This window comes from Podarcis cretensis, assembly GCF_951804945.1.
Source record: "Podarcis cretensis genome assembly, chromosome: 15".
In the NCBI taxonomy this organism is placed as follows: Eukaryota; Metazoa; Chordata; class Lepidosauria; order Squamata; family Lacertidae; genus Podarcis; species Podarcis cretensis.
Window position 1 is genome coordinate 6,246,725 of NC_137185.1, and position 20,930 is coordinate 6,267,654.

The window sequence follows — 20,930 nt, forward strand, 5'->3', positions numbered from 1 at the left end:
GATAAGAGTTTGCGCCCCTGAATAATATAACAATATTGTCTGTAATTATACCCTGCCGTTACTCTTGGTTCATCTAGTCCAGTATTGTCTACTCTGACTGGCAGCAACTCTCCCAAGATTTCAGGGAGAAGCCTTTCCCCATCACCTGCTCAATTGAATTAGAGAATTTCTGCATATGTTTGGCACCAGCTTGGCTGCAAGGAGTTGCCAGGAGGAGGCATTCACAGTGCCAGCCAACCGTCTTAGTGACTCCATCCCAAAGGTGTGTGGGATTTACCCCTTAGCCCTTCTCTTCTCTTGAAGAAATCCTGCAAAACAGCAGAGGTACAGGATCAGCATTCCCCCCCCCCCCCTTCTACAAGATGGGCTACCTTCCCACTCTTGGTCTAGTGTTCACTCAATCCGCGGGAGCCTCTCTTCGCAAGCAGGAGTCGTCCCTAACTCCCCAACGGTTTGAGACCCATCGGCTCCCCTCACCTGGTTTAGCCGGCCAGGGTGTGTCTGCTGCCGGCATGCCCACAGCTTCTAGGAGCCACAGGAGAGAGCCAAGTACAGGGTGGGGACCAAAGATGCACAGACGACCCCAGGAGAAGTACTGACGTATAAGACCTTAAATTTTATTATTACACTACCAGAGGTACTACCGCTCCCCTAGCACCCCATACAGCCCAATACCTATTATTACTGCTACTGCTACCATTACTAGACATCTGAAGGCAGCTCTGTTTAGGGAAGCTTTTAATGTTTGATGTATAACTGTATTTTAATATTTGGTTGGGAGGTGCCCAGAGTGGCTGGGGCATAAATAACAAATTGTTGTTGTTGTTGTTGTTGTTCTAAGATTTAACAACAACGGTATATGATTATTATTTATTACTTCTACCACTACTACGATTTACAGCAACCACCGCACCAATCCACAGCACGCACGCACAGGGTATGGGGGTTACAAACTGAAAGGCAGCAAGAATCCCCCAAAGAAGAGCTTAAAAACAATGCAAGAGAGAGAGGAGATCATTCTCTCTCCCTCACTGGGGCTTAATCAGTGCGTGCAACACAGGACTGCTCAGCCATTGCAATCGAGCGCCATCCTGTTTCGAATGGATGCAGGAGCAGGAGGCGCGGCCTATCGATGGGCTCGGGTGCTCTGCTGGCCCGACCTGGCCCCAGATCCAGACGCACGTGGGAGTTTTTCCCCAGCCGAGATCGAGCCGCAGCGTCCGCCATGCAGAGGCCCGGCGGCTCCCGCGTGTGCGTCGTGTGCGGGGAAGGCGGGCGGGGCGGCGCCAAGTACCGCTGCCCGGGCTGCCGGGAGAGATAGTAAGTAGCGGGCCGGTGCGAGCAGTGCCCCCACGAGAGCCCTTTGGTGGGCTCCGGTTATTTAGGGACGGAAGGCACTCTGTGTGTGCTCAGAGGTGGCTCTGCGGGGCTGTGTCTGTGCTCAGAGGCGTGGCTCGGGGGTGGGGAGCTCAATTTTTGTCGCGAAAGTGTGTATGGGCTTACAGCCCCGAGATCCTGTGTTCGCTTGGGTGTGTGGGCAGTTATCCCCCAGTGGTGGTTTAAAGTGTTGGACGAGGCCCTGGGAGCCCAGGGTTCAAATCCCCACTGAGCAATGAAACTCCCTTGGGATCACATCCATAATTTTAAAGCGCATGACTCCCCCATCCGACCCGGAAGAATTACTAGCTCATTGTTGATTGCGCTAATGTGGGGATCTTACTTAAAATCAGTCCCTAAGGCAAGTAAAAAGTAAGTGAATAGCAAAGGTGAGAAATACCTGTTCCATAATTAAAGAAGTGGAATTCCGTGTACACTTTCTGGCTCCCTCACGTAAAAAAAAAAAAAAGTTGGGAAAGTTCAGAAAAGGGCAACCAAAACGATAAAGGGGATGGAGACACTCCTCTAGGAGCAAAAGTTACAGCATTTGGGACCTTTTAGGTAATAAAAAAGGCAAGTAAGAGGGGACACAATAGTCATTTATAAAATTATGCATGGCATGGAGAAAGTGGCTGGAGAAATTCCCCCTCTCCTTTCATAACAATAGAGCTTTTGGATGGTCAGGGTAGCTGAATGTTGGAAGAGTCAGGGCAGATAAAAGATAGGACTTCTTTGCACAGCAAGCAGAAGTCACTCCCACAATGGCCATCAACTTGGATGGCTTTGAAAGAGCATTGAACAAATTCACAGAGGATGAGGCTATTCATGGCAATGGAAAGTTACCAAAGTGATGTACAATAAAATAAACATAAAATATCAAAGATGACAAACTAAAGCCACTGAAACCGTTTCTGCCATTATGCAGAGAAGTTACAGCTGATAAATGGTTTATATATAAAGGAGGAGACTGTTTTTGTGGTCCTGCTCACTGCCCATTATGCACTGACCTGCTGCTATACCATGAAGGAGTTGCAAATGTTTGGTTTTAACACTGTTATCTTACTATTGTTGATGTTGCAAAAATTTCAGGAGTAGCCAACATGGTGCACTCCAGATGTTGCAGACTTCAACTCCCATCATCCCTGTTTTGCCATGGGAATGCAAAACATCCAGAAGGCACCAAGTTGGCCACTTCTGCATATTGTATTTTTTTATGTAGCATAAACCAATTTTTGAGAAAGGGCAAGCTCTATAAATAATGAGTCGTGTTTTGTGCAGCGGTAATATAAGGAGCCTTTGTGGTGTGATAATGGTGTCAAGCTTAAGACATGGGAGACCTGGGTTCAAATCCCCCCTCAGCCATGAAGCTCACTGAGTGACTTTGGGCAGGTCACACTTTTTTCATCCTGATCTATCTCACAGGTTTGTTGTGAGGATAAAATGGTGGGAGGGGAGAGAGAAGCACCTTATAGCCTGGCCTTGAATTCCTTGGGAAAGAAGTAAATGTCTCCACTTAAACTTCTCTTTGTTCTTGCAGTTGTTCAGTGTCCTGCTGCAAGAAACATAAAGGTAGGATTATATATTTTTAAATAATGACTAGGCTTCCTTGAGTAATTCGCTCTGCAAGTGTGGGTTTATAGTGGACTTTTGTGATGTACCATACTTGACAGATGGCTACTTTTTGGTCACAACAATCCCAATGTTCAGGCTGCAAGTGCCGTTGCATTTTTAGCCAAAATGGCCTCCCCCATGCACAAGAAAAGTGGTGGTGGACTTAAAAGCCTGAGGTTTTCAGAAATACCAATAATATCCCAAAACCTTAGTTTGGGTGGTGGTGATTAAATAGTTAGAGCCTCGGGAATTTGAAGGTGCTGCCAGAAGAGAGGTCCATATTGCCTTTAACCGCCGGCAAATCTGGAATTATACTTGATAATCTGATGACATTTGTTATTTTAACACATGTGCAACTGTACTCATTCTATTGTTTTCCATATTTTAATTTTTGTCTGTTATAATTGTTCTGTTTTATATATATTATAAAATGGAGGGGCGGGAAAAATATATGGTGGGGGCATTCTTAACCAAAAAGAATGGCCTCAACCCCTCACTTCCCTTGGCTTGGATGTAATGAGATGTGTTTGGCATTTGAACAGAACAATGTGCACCCAAAGCAGAGCCACGTCCGCAGCCTACAAGTCAAGAAACTTCCCAGAGGACGGCATCCACGAACAATGAAGGTATGTGCACCCTTTCCAGCTCGCTTGCGAAAACAAACAGGCTTTTAATTGGCATTGATAGTTGGGGTCATACTGAGAGAAGAGAAACAGTTGAGTCACAGCATCATAAGGACCCTTCTGGATCAGACTGAAGTTTCTTCTAGGACAGTATCCCGTTTTCCCACTGTGGCTGAGTGGCAGGTGACAAAGGCACCATGGACTGGTGGGTACCAGCCCTGGTACTTTTGCTGGCACTACTTTATTCCTGCTTTTTTCTCAGGATGTTCTTGGTCAGTGGATGACATTCTGACAGAAGATGATGAGGACGATAAGGTGCCCCTGCAGAAACTTCGGCTCTTGGGTAAGTTTTCCAGTGGGAAATATTGTTAACTTTTCCTGTAAAACAGGGGTGGGGGAGCTTGTGGCTCTCTTGCTACTTTTGGACTACAACACCCATCATCCTAACCACCTGCTTGCTGTGTCTGATGGGAGTGGCAGTCCCAGTGGCCACCTGGAGGGTGACTAGTTGGTTATTCCTACTATAAAGAAATTCCTATGTGTGAATTGAAGCAATTGGTTCTTACGTGAGCAGATGACCCTCCAACTGTTATTTTATGGGTAGGGGGACATCACTGCTTTAAGAATCCATTGTCTGATTTCATGCCCAAAGTTCCTGAATAGCAGGCATGGAGAGCATGTGACCCTCCCAGATGTTATTGTCTTTCTGTCCCTGACTCTGGGTGGGTGGGACTGATGAGACTTGGGACCACAGCTCCCCCCATAAGCCTCTGCCCAATATTTTCTGCTAAAATAAAATAAAACTAATACATTGAAAGTACAGATTAAAAAACAATCAAAATTACAAGGCTTAGGAGCAGCACAAAAGGTGTATTTTTTAAATAAACAGAGGGCAGATAATGTAGAAAAATGAAAGCAACAAGGCACATCATGAAAACTAAATGATGCAGTTTGTTGGAGGAAGAGTTTGTATATCTGAATTTGACAAATTAGAAATGAAATCCCACCAAACAGCATAGAAATGTTCTGTATCTTACCCTTAGGGATATGTAATTTGCATGTCGTTTCCTCCGCAATAGCCAAATTCCACATATGGGGGGCAGGGTGAGAGGTTTAAGTACTGTAGTGTCACTTTCTGGGCCAAATAAGGCAATCTTGTCTGCTCCTGACAATGGCTCTTCAGGGTCTTGGGGCAGAAAGTGGTTTTCCCCATCATCTCTTACCTTAGAGATGGAGAACCTTTGGACCTCTAGAAGTGTCTGGCCGTTGGCCCTTGCTGGCTGTGGCTGATGGGAGGCCTAAGAACAACAGGATGGGTTCTCAGGCCCTGTGTTACTTTCATCTGGAGATGCCAGGGACTGAACCTGGGGCTTTCTGGATGCAAAGCCAGCACTCTACCCACTGAGCTCCAGTCCTTCTCCAAAGGATGGGCACCAGTCGCCAAGGATCTTCCCACCCTCCTTCTTGGAGTCATCTCCCTCTTTTTCCGAAACAGGGGAATCTGAAGAACTCAAAGGCCTCCTCTTCAACCCCCACCTCGGCCAGCTGCTGCTCACTGTCGACCAGGCCAAAGACAAGAGTGCCGTCCTGAAGACATACATGCAGGAGCCCCTCTTTGTGGAGTTTGCAGACTGTTGCCTGAGGATTGTTGAGCCTCCCGAGAAGGAGAACACACGCCCAGAGTGATTTTTGTGTGTGCGGAGCAGGTAGATGATGCCCCTCTCTGGATGGGGAAGCTTGTTATTGCAAGGCTGGAGGAAGGGCTTCTCTTGTGGCTAACCCTTGGAGTACCATAAGCTGTCATTCCTAGCCCTCTTTCCTAGGGAGGGCACACCATTCCCCTGGTAACCATGGGCCCTAGATTTGGGGGGAAATTAAGTGTTTGCACACGCTGCCTTTTCTGTGTTCCAAAAGTAGCCTCTCCACCACCTTTGATTATCTTCAGGCTGTAAAGAGAGTTCAGGTTTGGAACAGGAGCAAGAGCCAAGTTTCCCACTGCCCTTGCAATTGCATCTTGATCTTACATTGGATGGGAATCAAATGCAATTGCCCTGTTGATTTCAGTGAGACTTCCTTGGGGTGAACCTCTCCCCTGGTTTTGCTCCCATTAGTTCTGGAGCCATTGACAGAAGCAGGCTGGAGAAACAAACACAGCAACTTATTTCATAATCATGGACGTTTTTATTGAGTCTTGATTTGTAGAAAATGGCCTGTAAGTACGAAACTGATCCCTGTGTCTAATCCTAAGGAGTGTACTTATACACTGAAATCTTATCTTCCTGTCGGAGCACTATTTGGAATTCTGCTTACTGAAATTTTGAAATGACTGAGCCCATAAACTTTGTCTTGCCCCAGAGTAGATTTGCCCACCTGGTGTTCACCAGATGTTTTGGATTGCAGAAGCCCATCTGCCCTAGCCAGCATAGCTACATGACAGCTGGGGTGAATGGGAGCTGTGGTCCAATATAGTTGGAGAGAACCCAGTTGGCAAAGGCTGCAATTTTTTTAAAAAAGTCCCAAAGCGACAGTGGGTTTGTTTCCCTCTCCTGAGAGAACAACCACCCTTTATTACAATAAAGAAAGTTTAAAAACATTGTTTAAAACAGACCTTTTCACAATACTTTAAAAAGGTTACCTTTGGTTTATAACTCAAAGACAGTAGTTCACAATGTGATTTTCCTGAGGTATGGACTTGAATTCTAAACCCCAGTGGGTTTAGAGATTTTGCTTCCAACTCCTGATGTAAATTGGAGTAAGATAACTGACATTTAAACTAATCTGGTGAATAAGTTACCCACATGCCATTCTAATTTTATTTTTACTGGACAGGAAGCTAGTAGCCTACACAGCTGCAGAGGAGGAAATACTGGCTAGTAAAAAATTAAAAAAATTAAAGCTTTTGCTTAAGCAGGCTTGTGGTAGGATCAGGGAGGTGAATTCCACCTCCACAAGTCTGCTGAGGAAACTGCTTCATTTCCTCTGTGGCTAGAACGGCCCTGAGGGTTGGGCAAATGAGGGTTGCCAGTCTGCTTGCTCGCCTGCATGGAATTCCAGATCACCTGTGTGACCAGGCAAGTTGCTAAATGCAAGGCTGGGTGAAGTGGAGTCTCTCTGGCAGGTGTTGGTGTAAGCTGCTCAGCTTTTGTGCATGGACACAAGGCCCCCTTGGTCCCCAGAGAAGTGTTTGTATGAGGTACAGCTTGTCCTCTTGTATTTTGAAAGGATGGATAGAACATGTATGTCGCAGAGAAATTGTGTGATAGGATCTCCCCCTGACATCATATGTGTATAGTGCTTGCAGTAATGGGGAGGTGTCCCTTCCCCAGAGAATTGCCCTGTGACCTTCCACCAAGAGATGCCACATGACAGTCTGAACCATTTTTGAAGAAACGGTACCCTAAATGCAGTGGGAGAGATGCAGCTTGATGAAGGTTCTTGTTGAGTGAGAAAGCATAAAAAGTGCAGTAAATAGTATATAAAAGCATGTAGAAGTCAGTTTTCAAGCTGAAAGGAGCTTGCAGTTGTCAAGGAGAATCTGGTTGAAGCCGGTCATGTTGCAGTTGTGGGTGTGCGGCCTGGTGTCTGCGTAAAGCAGCGGAGATTTCCTGCAGTGGAACTTGATCGAGCCCTAGGAGGAGAAATGGGTTACCTTGGTGAGCCATGTCCAGACAGCATGCACAACACTGAACGAGGCGGACCAATGGTCTGACTCGGAATAAGGCAGCTTTCTATGTGGTTGGACTCCCAACTTCCATCAGCCGTGGGCAGCATGGCCAGTGGTTAGAGATAATGTGATATGTAGTCCAGCAACATATACATTGCAGGGGGTTAAGACTAGATTCTCAGGGTTCCACCCAACTCTACAATTCTATCGGGAGGGACACAGGTTCCCCTCCCCCCTGCCGCCTTTATAAAAAAGGATGAGCCTTGGATGTTTCAGGGCAGATTTGGCATCAGGCTTCAGAGTTGTGCTTTTTTATTTTTACATACGTTTTGAGGTTTTCTAACTGGCACGGACTCTGAAAGAGTTCTGTCCACCTCCATTCCACTTAAAGCAACTATGCAACATGGGAGACAGTAACCAACCAGTTTTTTTGGGGGGAGGGAGGTGTTAGTCGCATGGTCCTTACCTGTGGGAGGGCTCTGATGGAGGTGACCCCTTGCGTGCGCTGCTTGGTCTCTGCCTTGTGATGGTTGTTCTGCTGCAGCACTTGGAGGCAGGCCAGGAGGGCGAGGTCTCTCTGAAAAGCACCCAGTGTCACCGGGCCGCTTGAAAGGACCAGCCCGAGAGGCCAGAACTGGATTGCTGCATTTAGGGGGCGTGGTTTTTCCATCTTGCTGTGGGTCTCGCTCAATGAAACCGTTGCCCTAGGGCTGGAGGAGAGGGGGCTTCCTTCTAAGTCATCCAACTCCTCTGCCGCCAGGACATCCATCTTGGCCTATGGAAAGACAGAAAGTATTTAAAACTTTTTTTTGGGGGGGGGGGGGAGAGCAGAGATTCTCAGAAAGCAGAAATCTTTGTTGGTGCTATTTTTTCTGTTGTGTAACTGCAGCCTCATTTCCAGCTTTCCAACAAGCTGCTGGGAATAATTTGATCTCTTACCTTCCATTTTTTCCAGGACTGTTTTATAACCCTGACAGCTTTCCGTAGCCTCTGGTAATGTTTCCTGGCCAACCACGAGCGAACAGCTGAGAAAGAAAGACATTGCATTAAGGGAGTATAAGGAACAGGAGGAAAGGACCTGATACCAAGTGTCCATGCAGCCTAGTATCGTCTGCTCTGACTGTCCAGGGTCTCGGGCAGAGAGAAACCTCCATCCCATCCCTTGCTACCTGATCCTTCCAAATGGAGATTGAACCTGCAGCCTTCTGCATGCAAAGCAAGTGCTCTCCCACTGAGCTGAGTCCCCTCTCTAAACTGTACATAGAAAGCCTTGTAGGCCTGGGGTCTGCCTACAGCCCTCTAGGTCTCTCTTCTCTCCTCAGGTCACACATTTGCTCCCTAGACTACACCCCTCACCAGGCTGCTTGCCTGGCTCCTCCTTAAGGCTTTTTGCCTGGCTGGGATGTGTCCTTGAAATCTGACCATACCGCTTTTACTGGTCTGGCCGGAGGATGGAGTGTTAGAAGTGTATGCATTCACAAAGCCCAGAACAAGGTAGGTCCAGGGCACCTTGGAGACCTCCTGAACCTTTCTATCCCAGCTCGATCACTGAGATAATCTGCAGGAGCTTGGTTGGTCATTTCCCTCATCTGACAACATCAAGAAACCCAAGTTTTTAGTGTCATTGCCCCAGCCCTGTGGAACACTCTGCCAACAGAGATTCAGCCAAGCACCTTCTGGGCCAGCTTTTAAACGCCTGCTGAAAACTTTCGCCAGGCTTGTGCAGGCAATTAAGAAGACCTCTTTGATTTTGTGTATAATTGTTGTAAACCATTCTTTTGTGCTTTTTATGAACATCTGTATATGAATATTTTAAGAAATATGAAATAGCACAGTGCCATAGTAAAATTTGCCTTTATTGCTGAGGGCATGTGGCCCTAAGAAGGGAATGTAACCCCTTGGCCTGAAAAAGGTTTCCTGCCCCCGAGCTAACCCAGGTAAACCCGCCTTCTCACCTGACTGGATGACTGTGGCCGATGCTCTCTCTTGAGCCAGCTTCCTCCTCTTAAACCTTCGCCAGCAGCACTGGATGCAGAAAGCTTTGTCAGCTAAGACTCTGGCTCGCCCCACTTCGAGGAGCTCCAGCTACAGAAGAGAAAAATAAGTCCGTTAGTTGGAGCCACATGCAATCAGGCTTCAGGCATATCTGGCCTTTGGACTGCCCCCAAACAAAGGATTTTATTTTTAAAGAGACTGATTTAACCTCCCAGGTGAGAAGAGTTTCAGAGTCCAGCGGAGGAAGGAGATAACAAACTTTTCATTGTGGGCAGATCCCCTGTTCTAAGTACAAGTAAGCAAACCTACCTGCGTGGAGATGCAGTGTGGTGTAATGGTTAGAGCAGAGGCCGCTAGCCTTTTCCAGGCAGACCTTTTGGAGGCCACATGCCAAGGCAGGCATGATAAGAACTGCAGTTCTCAATGCTAACTTCCAAAACACTTTCTTACCAGCTATTCTACACTATTTAAAATAATTTTTAATATATTACTGAACAACATTTTGGCACCATAACAGCGGACATATAGGAGGAGTCAATGAATTTTTTAAAAAAACCAACACTATTTAAAAACACATTTTGAAGATGGCTTGGGGTGGGTAAGAGTACAGCCTGCAGGTGAGTGAACCTTGGTTGAAAGTGTTGGATTAGGTTTTATTTCATTTTTAAAAAATGTATTTGGTACATTCCTATCCAGCCTCCTTGGGCAAACGCAAGAAAAACAAACCAAACCAAACATTGGCTCATTCCTGTTTTTAAACGAAAACCAAGGCTACATTTACACAATACATTTAACATGACACAGCCATGGCTCCCTCAAGGAATTCTGGTTTGTTAAGGGTGCTAAGGGTGGTTACGAGATCCCATTCCCCTCCCATAGCTACAGTTTCCAGTGTTCCCTGAGATGAGGGACTGATTGTTAAACCACTCTGGCACTGCAGCTCTGTGAGGGGAATGGGGTTTATGTTGACAACTCTCAGCACCCCTGACTAATGGCAGCTCCCAGAATTCTTTGGGGGGGAGCCATGGCATCATAGCACTTGAGAACCATTGACATATGGTGTGATTTGCAGGAAATGGAATCCTGTTTCTGATGAGAGTGAGGATGCCTCCATGCCAAAGAACCCACTGAAAGTGTCCCCCTTACCGTGGAGTTCGTCATAAATACTTTGGTTTTCCCACAATATACTGGCACAATACGGGGTTGGTTCTCTGTAGGCTTGAGGGGAGGGGCATCAGGGGGGCACATTTGCTGAAGGATCTCCTGGACTGCAGAGCATAAAGTATTGCTTTTGTCCTCTGCATAAGACGCCGTCATCAAACCTGTGAGAAAAGAAAGGGGAGTACTGCTAAAATCATAGAAATTGTATTGGTTTTATTTTGAGGGGGGAAATGAGGCTGACTTTAGCTTTTAAACTGTTTTTTATCGGTAATTTTAATCTATGTTTTAATATTTCATGTAAACCGCTAAGAGGTTTTAGGATGAATTGGCAAACACATCTTGTAGAAATAAAAATAAAGACAAAAACATGGGCGACCACTTAAGACATGGTTGGCTTGCCACATACAGCTTGGCCTAACCTCATGAGAGACCTGACCCTGTGCTTACCTCCACTGGCTGGCCTGGTCTGCTAAAGCAAACAGAGAAAGAGAGGTGCGGTTCGTTGCTTGAAAGGAGAAACAGCCCCGTAGAGAGAAAAACGGGTTTTTGCAAGAGCAGCAGAAGATCCAGGGTAGAGCTGGAGAGACGAAAAAGTGTAGTTGGAAAGGTATTGGATTCATGCACAGAAGAGGAAAATAAAGTAGCAGTATCCCTTACATAAAAGCAGGTTTCTGACAATGCCATTTTGACATCAAGAAAAATTCCATTCTGCCACTTGTATAAAATTTTGGCTTGTATAAGATCATAAGAAGAGCCTGCTGGACAAGGCGAAAGGTCAACTAGATGCCTACAGGGAACCTGGGTGCAACAGTGCTCTTCCGAACTCGTGAGTCTCAGCAACCGGTCTATAGAGGCACGCTGCCTCTTACAGGAGGGAGAATACAGTTGCATCATTGCCAGTGAGGGATGATAAAAATGTGCATCACCACCCAACATAAGAGCTAGACATAAATACAATTTTTAAAGAATGTGAAATAAAGATTCCAAGGTTGCTTATCCACGCTCAAAATGGGACATGTGCAGGAAACTTGACCCTGCACCCAAACATTGTGCTCTTCGTTTTTAGCTGGCTCCCAGAAATAGCACCAGAAAGTATGAAGAGAAAGAGAGGAATTTAAAGTGGGAGAATTGACAGAGATTCTTAGATGGCTTTTCAGTGCACCAAGCTGAGATCAGTAAATTTCAGACATATTTCAAGTTACTAAGGAAAAAGACTTGATTAAAGAAACACACCGTTCCCCATAACGTGCAAGAAGCCATTCTCTTGATGCGTGGTGTTTGACTTTTGCTTTGGTGATCTCCTCAGCACTTTATAACGCTCCAGGAAGCTTTCAAAGGAAATCCTGCCAGGTCAAAGGGAAGGGAGAGAGAAAAAATCAGTCCAAAGCATTGTTGATTAAACAAGTGGAGTCTGAGGCATCCTGAACACAACTCCCACTGCTCAGCCTCTCCTACACTAAACGTGCCCACATTTCACTGGATGCCAGGATTGAACACTCCACCTCCCCATCTGTTCTGAACAGGAGAGAAGTGCTAAGAGTTTCTGTCTGAGAAAGAGTGGTGGTGGCCTTTCCACACAATGATGGGGGGGCGTGCACACCCTGCTTTTGAGATCCCCTCTCTTTTTCTACTTTAATTTTAAATGTGGCAGCACAAGATTGCATCCTAGACTGACCTCCCTGTTGTGATTAGATATCTACTTGCAATCTACTTGTTTTATGGTGGGGGGACAGTGTAGTGTGGTTGTTGCCAGCAATCAGACTGAATTTGTACAATCTACTCCCCCACCCAAAAGGAAGGGAGAGGGAATCCAGATGAACATGGGCAAATCAGTGTCCCCCGAAATACAAAAACAAGGGGGAAATGCAACTCTGGACAGCCTTACCGAATTGGAAAGCCTGCAGCACTGATGTTGACAGCTTCCACGATGCCACACGCCTCCAGCTGCTGCAGAACCTGACAAAATAGGATGATGTTTAAAGGCAGGGTTGAGAGCTGGTGCCCATTCTAGTGACTTTAAATTAAAGGCGAGAGCTATGAATTAAGACGTCCCTGATTCAAATGTCACCTGCGGCACAGGTACTTATGTGGCCTCGGCACTGAGCTGCCCCCCCCCCCCCAGCCGGCTTTGGAAGTTCAGTTCTGAGTGCATTACCTCGTCCTTTCGGAAAAGAGCTGCCTGGCAATCTGCGTTGGGCTTGATGCAGCGGATGTAATGTGGGGTGGTGCTGTGCAGGATCTCCATCAGCTTCTCGAGCGACCCCTACAGGACAAACAGAAGACAGCGTGTTGTGCTCATCATTCCCTCTATTTCTGATGCTCAGGCTGTGAGCTCTGATGCCTAGGGGGGTAAAATGATACTGCCCATGCCCAATAGAGTAGGGATGGGGGAGAGATTCATTTCAGTTTGTGCTTAAAGGCCAATTCAACTAGTTTGCACTTTCTGTGTGGAGTGAAATACAACCATCCTTTGAAATGCACACGCCTCTCAATTTTGCTCTGGAGTTCTCCAGCCAAACGTTCCTATGTTAGGGTGGAGTGCGCATAAAAATGCAGACATTAGTAAAAAATAATATAGACAAATGCATTGTTTAGGGGAAATGGCATAGCAAAAATGTGTCCATTAAGAGAAAGTCACTGATGACTTTTAAAAAGATAAGTATATACTGCACTGATGTGGAAATGCAGAGAGCTGAATTTAAGATTTGAAAAAACAAGAGAATCTTGTCCAAATTCTAAAGGGCCACCGCTAACCAATGTAGCCCAGTACTGAGCTAGATGGACCAGTAGGTCTGACTCAGCGTAATTCAGCCTTTTATGTTTCTAATTCCCTGACATGGTGAGTGTTGTTGGCACTCTGGGCACACACAAACACATACCCAATTCGTGCAGAGGAACAGTGAGTCTGATCCTGCATGGCCCAAGCTTGCAACCTAGCAAACTGCCTAGAATCTTCAGCAAGACACAGCTCTATGACAGGATGCTTGGGAAACAAGGCCCTGTGGGTAATATTCCCAGCCGCTGGGCATTTTGGAAACATCTAATCTAACATTACTGACGATTGTTCTGTGTACAGAATGACCATTTGTTCTGAGAATCCCAGGTTTTATTCTGTTTAACAAACACTAGCTTCTAGCCCTCACTGTTGTACAGAGAAGTGTGGAAGCAGAAAAACAAACAACAGCTTTGAAGGTACTTAGCTTAAAAAATGGTATAAATATGGGGCAAACCTTGAATTTGGAGACTACTGTAACCACCACAGGTTTCATCTGAGTCCTGATGTCGTTTGTGCTTGTTTTTTGGCTTGTGGTTTCCACAGGAAACAATTTCTGAAGCAAAGAATCCTGGGACAGCTGTAGCAACAGAACCAGTTCTGGGGGGACAGGGTCCTTTTTTGAAGGCAGGAAAGAGAAGACAAGGAGCATGCAACTGTTATTGCTTTCCGAGGGAAAATTGTATGAAACTTTTACAGGGAGCAGGAGGAAATATTATAGTTAGGACAACATATTTGCAAACTGGATGGAGAATACTTCCAACTTTGACTTAAGGGAATATCCTAGACCAGGAGGCAATAACTGGGAGGTGATTTGGCACCCAAAGAGCTCTTTGCGCATACCCAGAGGTGTCCCAGAGGTTTTGTTATTTCTGCAGCAGGGTCCCTGTCTCCAATGCCTTAGAGTCACCCAAACAGCCTGAAAGAAGCTTTATTGCTCCTGAGAATAAGTCTTCTCACACCTGGGCTGATTGGAGCCTATCAGAGTGAAAGGTGGTGAGTCGGCCACTGAGGTAGAGCTCCTATGCAGAAGAACATCAAGGAGGAGCTGTTCTATATGCTCCAAAGCTAAACATTTAGGAACGCTGGAAACACAAGGTGCCTCAGTTTCCAGAGAACAGCGTGAAAGTTCTGTTATGTACAATGGAACTTCAAGGAACACACACTTTAAGGCACTCCAAAAGAGTATTGGAGCACTCCAAATCATTTGCCCATGTTTGTGTGCAGAAAGCTGTAGAAATAGCTGAAAGGCAACACATGGAGATCTGCAGTGATCATTGCAATGCATCCCTAATTATTATTGTTGTATAATTATAAGTTTAGTGCATAATCTTAGAAGGTGTTTTTTTTTTTTAATTGCAGAAGGGGGCATGGCTGTGACTATCACAAAGGGACCCTGCACATCTGAATTGGCCACTGGGGAAACCCAGCCAGATGGATGGGGTATAAATAATAAATAATTGTTGTTGTTGTTATTGTTGCTGTTGCTATTGCACTACTGAGTGTACCTTGTTCTTTTCCACCATTCCTTCCACCTGATAGCGGACATCCCCAGCGTAATGGGAAACGATGAAGTTGGGCTCCTTACTAAACCGGTCCCTGCTAACACACCGGTTATCAGACAAAGCCACGTCAATCCGGGTTTGAAGCTGGCTGGTGTTGGAGGGTCTGTTGAGGCGGCATTCCTAAGAGAGAGAAAGAGGGAGAGATAGTAAGAATGGGGAAAGTTGGACTGACAGAAGTGTGGAGGGGATGCCAAGTGAATTTTAATTGACACTATGGAGAGCAGCTCTATCAGTAAAGTAAGTGTTTGCCATTGCGGGTAAATCAAACCTCCAACTACAAAGGCATTACCTCTCTTGAGTATTAGATCTGAGTGTCGGTCTAAGACCTGGGAGACCAGGGTTCAATTATTATTATAATTATTTGTATCCCATCTTTTCCCCAGACCAGGACTCAAGGTGGCTTACACAAATTAAAACGCATAGATAAAATACAAAAGCTGGAAACATGTAAAATATAATTGTGAGAAAGTAATTAAAGTAATATTAAAAACTAATCTATTAAAATACAGATAAAGGTCCAAATCTCCACTCAGCCATGAAGTTCACTGGATGATTTTCAGTGTTGTTTTTTTAACTGATCACTCCTCCTGCTGTGATGTCAAATGTTTTTTTGTGACCCACTCCACCCAAATTGTGTCACTTAAAGCATTAACATTTCTTGTTTTGCAAAACCCACCTTTTACACTTTGGTCCCCGGAGGGTCAACCATCGGTCAACGTGGTCCTTGGTCCGAAAAAGACTAACCACCCATGTTCAAGACAAAATCTCTTACTCCCCTGTAAATAGGAGGCTGTGCTGCCTTTGTGAAAAAGTTCCCTTTATTACAGATGTTCAGGGTGTGAGTGCTAATACTTATCAGCCAATGGGGAGCTGAAATATCTACCCATGAACAAGATGGAAGGTTACTGTTTTTGTTTGTTACTATGGTACGCATTTTTGTGTTTTTATATTGTAAACTGCCCTGCAATCCTAGGATGAAGGGTGGTATAGAAAGTTAGTTAGTTAGTTAGTAAATGACTGAATGAATGAAGCCTGCAGGCTTGGGCTAGGGAAGCATGAGGTTGGCAGAAGCACAAGTAATAAATAAAATGGCTTCTCCCTAATCCTAGTCCAACATTCTAACCACTATGCCACACAGTCTTGGCTATATATATATCCAACAGGCCTATTCCATGGATGTCAGCACTCTCAGAAAGCCAGAAATGACTAGTGGTTTCAAAGCAGGCCCAAATCACAGAAAACTGAGCGCTCTGGACCCACCTCGTTCAGCAGAGAGAAGATGCTGACTGGGCTGCCTTCGATTACGTCCAGGCAGCACTGGTTGTCCTGGTAGTTGATGAAAGACCACTCCAGGCCTTCTGCAGCATACTCTTCCTGGGGAAACAGAAGAAGGAGGAGGTGGGGGGGCCACTCACAGCATGTTGCCCAAGCCACCCCCCCCCCCGATGTTGGAACTGGATGTTGCAAGAGAGCCTCGTGGGAGAACCTGAACATGGGCATTACCTGCTGGGCTTTGAGGAAATGGCTTACAAAATGCTGCTGCAGTTTCTCATTGGCATAGTTGATGCACAGCTGCTCCAGGTGGTTGTCCGGAAAAGATTCGAAGCCGTAAACATCCAACAGACCTGGAAGTTGGGGTGGGAGACAAGGTGGCTGATCCAGCAATCTGGGGTGCTTCACTTAAAACAATGTCCTGCCCTCCCCCGCTCCAGGGTCGCCAATGTGGTGCCCGCGAAAAGTCTCTAGAATAATCCCCTCCAAACTCCACAGCGTACAAGAGAGGTTTGCTCTTCCTGCTCAACTCCTGTCTGCACTGGGGTGTCGGAAGCTGTCTCATATCAAGCAAGACGATTGGTCTATGTAGCTCAATACTGTCTACACCGACTGACAGCAGCTTGCCAGGGTTTCAGGCAGGTAGTGTCTCCTAGTCTTACCTGGAGATGCTGGGGAATGAACCTGGGACAGAAGATACTCAGCCATTGAGCTTTGGGGCCCTTCCCGCTAGTTGCCAGGATTGGACACCACCCGTCCACCCATTCTGAACAGAGCAGAGGAGCATACAGCTTCTCTCTATAAGCAAGCATGGAAGTGGCTGGTTGAAGTGCCTTTTCCACCACTGATGGGGATGACTGAATTTTTGGGGGTGGGAAGCAGGGCATCTTGACATCATTTTGTGGTCCTATCTCTCCTGCTCTTTTAGATGTGGCAGGCATTTTGTGTCATGGTGCATGTCCCATGGCAGCAATCTTGGGCCCACAATACTTCCTCAAAATTCAAAATTTGCCCCATGGGCAAAACCCCACATTGTCAGCCTTCACCCGCAAGTGGGATTCATGTGACCAGTCTAGAAAGTTATTTGCAAATTGAAAGTATTCCCTGCCTGGGTTTCAAGAGAACTATCGATAAGAACAACGAAATGTGAAATACAACCTAGAACCCTCTCTGACCACAACCCAATTATGCTGGAAATAAAAGGTAAATCATTGGGCCCATATAGATGGAGAATGAATGAATATTTATTTGAAATCGATGAAATAATTGAAAAGGCTAAAAACACTCTGAAAGAATATTTTGACATAAATTTGAATAAGGAAACAAAAATTGATATAGTTTGGGATGCGAATAAGGCGGTATTAAGAGGATTTTTAATACAACAGAACAGCTATAGAAAAAAACTGAGAGAAGCAAAGAAAGACGAAATACTTAAACAATTAAGAGACTGTGAGGAAAAACTAATAGTAGATCCGAGGGATGAGAGGACTAAACAAATTGCTAAAGTGTTACAGACAGAATATTCGACACTAATAAGCCAAGAAGTAGAATGGAGAATTAAATCAATGAAGCAAAAATATTTTGAATCTGCAAACAAAACGGGGCGTTTACTGGCGTGGCAACTAAGAAAAAGGAAAAACCAGAATGTAATTAACAAAATTAAAATAGGAGAGCAAATATTAGAAGACCCCGGTAAAATAGAGGAAAAATTCCTACAATTTTACGAAAATCTCTACAAAAAGGAAGATGAAGAGCCAGTAGAAATAGAAAATTACCTGAGGAGGAATAAAAGAGAGCAGCTGACGGATGAAGAAAAAATATATTTAAATAAATTAATAACAACAGATGAGGTTAAAGATGCAATTAAAAAAATGAAGCCAGGGAAAGCGCCAGGACCGGATGGTCTGTCACAAAAATATTATAAAGTCTTAGAAGAACATCTGGCTCCGGTCCTTCGCGATGTAATGAATAATACCCTACAAGGAGGAAGGATGCCTAACTCCTGGAAGGAGGCCTACATAACTTTAATTCCGAAACCAGAGTCGGATAAGTTGGATATCAGAAACTATAGACCGATATCATTACTTAATAACGATTATAAGATCTTTGCGGAAATAATGGCTAATAGGCTTAAAAAATACCTATCAAAATCTATCCACAAAGATCAAGCTGGTTTTCTACCAAATAGATACCTAAAAGATAATGTAAGACATATAGTAAATGTCATTGAATACCTGGAACTTAAGATCGACATCCCGGCAGCCTTAATCTTTATCGATGCTGAAAAGGCATTTGATAATGTATCCTGGCAGTTCCTACTATGCAGAGAGTTGGAATGGAGGGGCCATTTATGGAGGGTATAAGAGCAATTTATTTGGGTCAGAAAGCCAAGTTGATTATCAATAATAACTTAACTAATTCGTTTGAGATCTCGAAAGGTACAAGACAGGGACGCCCCCTATCTCCTCTCTTGTTTATTATGGTGTTAGAAATAATTACAAACAAAATAAGGGAAACCCCGGTAATAAAAGGAATTAGTATTGGAGGGAAAGAATACAAACTAAAAGCCTACGCAGATGACTTGGTAATATCATTAAGAGATCCAGTAGAGCATATCGATAAAGTCATGGAGTTGTTGGAAGAATTTGGGAAACTGGCTGGCTTTAAACTGAATAAGGCTAAAACCAAGATGTTAACAAAGAATATATCTGAAGATCAAAGAAACCAGCTTGAGCAAAAAACGGGAATTAAGGTCGTGAAAAAGGTGAAATACCTAGGTATTTGGATTACTACGAAAAATATAAACTTAGTGGAAGATAATTACATAAAGACCTGGAAAGAAGTTAAAAAAGATTTAGAGACCTGGAGCCGGCTAAAACTCTCCTGGTCGGGGAGGATGGCAGTAATCAAGATGAGCATTCTTCCAAGGCTGCTGTTTTTATTTCAGAACATCCCGGTGATTAGGGGCACAAAGTTGTTCAAAGATTGGCAGAAAACCCTGTCCAGATTTATCTGGCAGGGCAAAAGAGCAAGAATTAAATTCAAACTACTCACAGACCGTAAAGACAGGGGAGGGTTTGCGGTCCCGAACCTGAAATTATACTATGAGGCCGCATGTTTGTGTTGGATCAAGGATTGGATTGCGTTGAAAAACACGGACTTGTTAGATCTGGAGGGATTCAATGCTAGATTTGGTTGGCATGCGTATTTATGGCAGGATAAGGAGAGAGCACATAAAGGATTTGCCAACCATGTCTCTAGAGGAGCGCTACTTGAAGTATGGAACAGAAATAAGAGACTTATAGAAAAGGACACCCCATGTTGGCTGTCACCAATTGATATCATCATAATTAAAAAAACTAACATGGAAGGACAAAGATGGACTTATGAGGAACTATTGACAAGATCAGATAAAGGATGGAGACTCAGACCTTATGAGGAAATACTTGGTTGCAATACTATCAAATTAATGCATTATGGAACGAGCATAAAAAAATAGGGATGAGTGAGAAAAAGTCCAGATATCAGGTGGAAATAATAGAAGGAAATTCTAAACTCCTTTCTAAAATGTATAATCAACTACTAGATTGGGACACCAAGGATGAAGAAGTGAAGGAAGTTATGATCAAATGGGCCATAGACCTTGGATATAATTTAGAATTTGATAGGTGGGTGAAACTCTGGAACAAGGATATGAAATTTACAGCATGTGTTGGACTCCGAGAAAATTTACAAAAAATGATGTACAGGTGGTATATAACCCCTGTGAAATTGGAAAAAATGTACAAGACCGGGGACAAAACTTGCTGGAAATGCAAATCAAAAGAGGGCGACTTCTTTCACATGTGGTGGGCCTGTAGAGAAGTGAAAAGGTTTTGGGGACTTATTTATGATGAACTAAAAAAAATATTGAAATACACCTTCCCTAAAAAACCTGAAGCTTTCCTCTTAGGAATGGTAGGGGAGGAGATAAGACGAGAAGACCAAACCATGTTCCAATATGCAACGGCAGCGGCCAGGTTACTTTTAGCGCAAAACTGGAAGACCCCCAATATCCCAACTATTAGAGAATGGCAATCCAAATTATTTGAGTATATAGAGCTAGCAAGGATGACACAGAAGATCAGGCATCAGAAAAATGTTAAATTTATTACTGATTGGAATAAATTCTTTACATATATAGAAAAAATATAGGAAATATTAAAATTACAGTAGGTACAATATAAAGTCTGAGAGGTACTGATACAGATGGTAAAAACAAACTGCAGGGAGATAAGGTTAAAATAGAGCTCAAACCGTGATGGAGGGAAGTCCTTAATGTAATGTAATTGGATATATGTATGTGTTTATTTGTGTATTTTTTGTTTTGTTTTTTGGTTTTTTTTTCTCGTTTCTGTTGGTTTATATGTGTGCGTTGTTTTGTTTTTAATTTGCATTGAAAATCAATAAAAATTAATAATAATAATAATAATAAAGAAAGTATTCCCTGCCTCCAACCCTACCTCACCCCAGGTCTGAATGATTTATATCCAGGCTGCAGAATCCAGCTTTTTAACAGCACAGAGTCTGGATTTCCTGGGTGCAAGAGTCATATGCTTGTGTGTGTACACAGTCCAAATAACCCTGTTGATACCCCACACCCAGCAGGGATTGAAAAATGTTACCTATGAAGTTGTTCCAGACAGAAGGATCTGCATTGATGCTTCCATTGATCACGGCCACCAGCCAGTCAAATACCCTGCAATAGAAAAATGCTACTGTGCCATCCCAATTGGCTGGAGAGACGGAGACGCTGTTTGAAGCAGCTACAAAGGGAGGAGGCAGACACAGAGAAGCCTAAACGTTTGTGGCACAGCTCTTGTGCAGGGCTTAATTTTCTAGCCTAAAAT

General features: G+C 44.3%; 2 protein-coding genes across 6 annotated transcripts in view; one reads left to right on the top strand and one right to left on the bottom strand.

Annotated features, from left to right (window-relative positions):
- The first annotated feature begins 1,117 nt into the window (after nt 1-1,117).
- ZNHIT3 (zinc finger HIT-type containing 3) lies at nt 1,118-9,110 on the top strand. The gene is made up of 6 exons (XM_079955916.1): nt 1,118-1,320; nt 2,915-2,946; nt 3,531-3,614; nt 3,874-3,954; nt 5,107-5,317; nt 8,231-9,110. Exons 1-5 carry the CDS (start codon nt 1,133-1,135, stop codon nt 5,295-5,297), a joined length of 576 nt encoding a protein of 191 aa, XP_079812042.1. The 5' UTR covers nt 1,118-1,132; the 3' UTR covers nt 5,298-5,317; nt 8,231-9,110.
- MYO19 (myosin XIX) overlaps nt 5,770-20,930 on the bottom strand; it is a 36,507-nt gene continuing 21,346 nt past the window's right edge. For all 5 annotated transcript variants that reach the window (XM_079955498.1, XM_079955499.1, XM_079955497.1 and 2 more), the window contains 13 exons: nt 20,706-20,779; nt 16,273-16,394; nt 16,030-16,143; nt 14,713-14,889; nt 13,662-13,820; nt 12,587-12,694; nt 12,317-12,387; nt 11,665-11,774; nt 10,417-10,592; nt 9,231-9,360; nt 8,215-8,300; nt 7,742-8,050; nt 5,770-7,239 (listed from right to left, as the gene is read on the bottom strand). In XM_079955498.1, the coding sequence (XP_079811624.1) occupies nt 7,111-7,239; nt 7,742-8,050; nt 8,215-8,300; nt 9,231-9,360; nt 10,417-10,592; nt 11,665-11,774; nt 12,317-12,387; nt 12,587-12,694; nt 13,662-13,820; nt 14,713-14,889; nt 16,030-16,143; nt 16,273-16,394; nt 20,706-20,779 (1,765 nt within the window). In that variant the 3' untranslated portion in view covers nt 5,770-7,110. The remainder of the gene's footprint in view (nt 7,240-7,741; nt 8,051-8,214; nt 8,301-9,230; nt 9,361-10,416; nt 10,593-11,664; nt 11,775-12,316; nt 12,388-12,586; nt 12,695-13,661; nt 13,821-14,712; nt 14,890-16,029; nt 16,144-16,272; nt 16,395-20,705; nt 20,780-20,930) is intronic.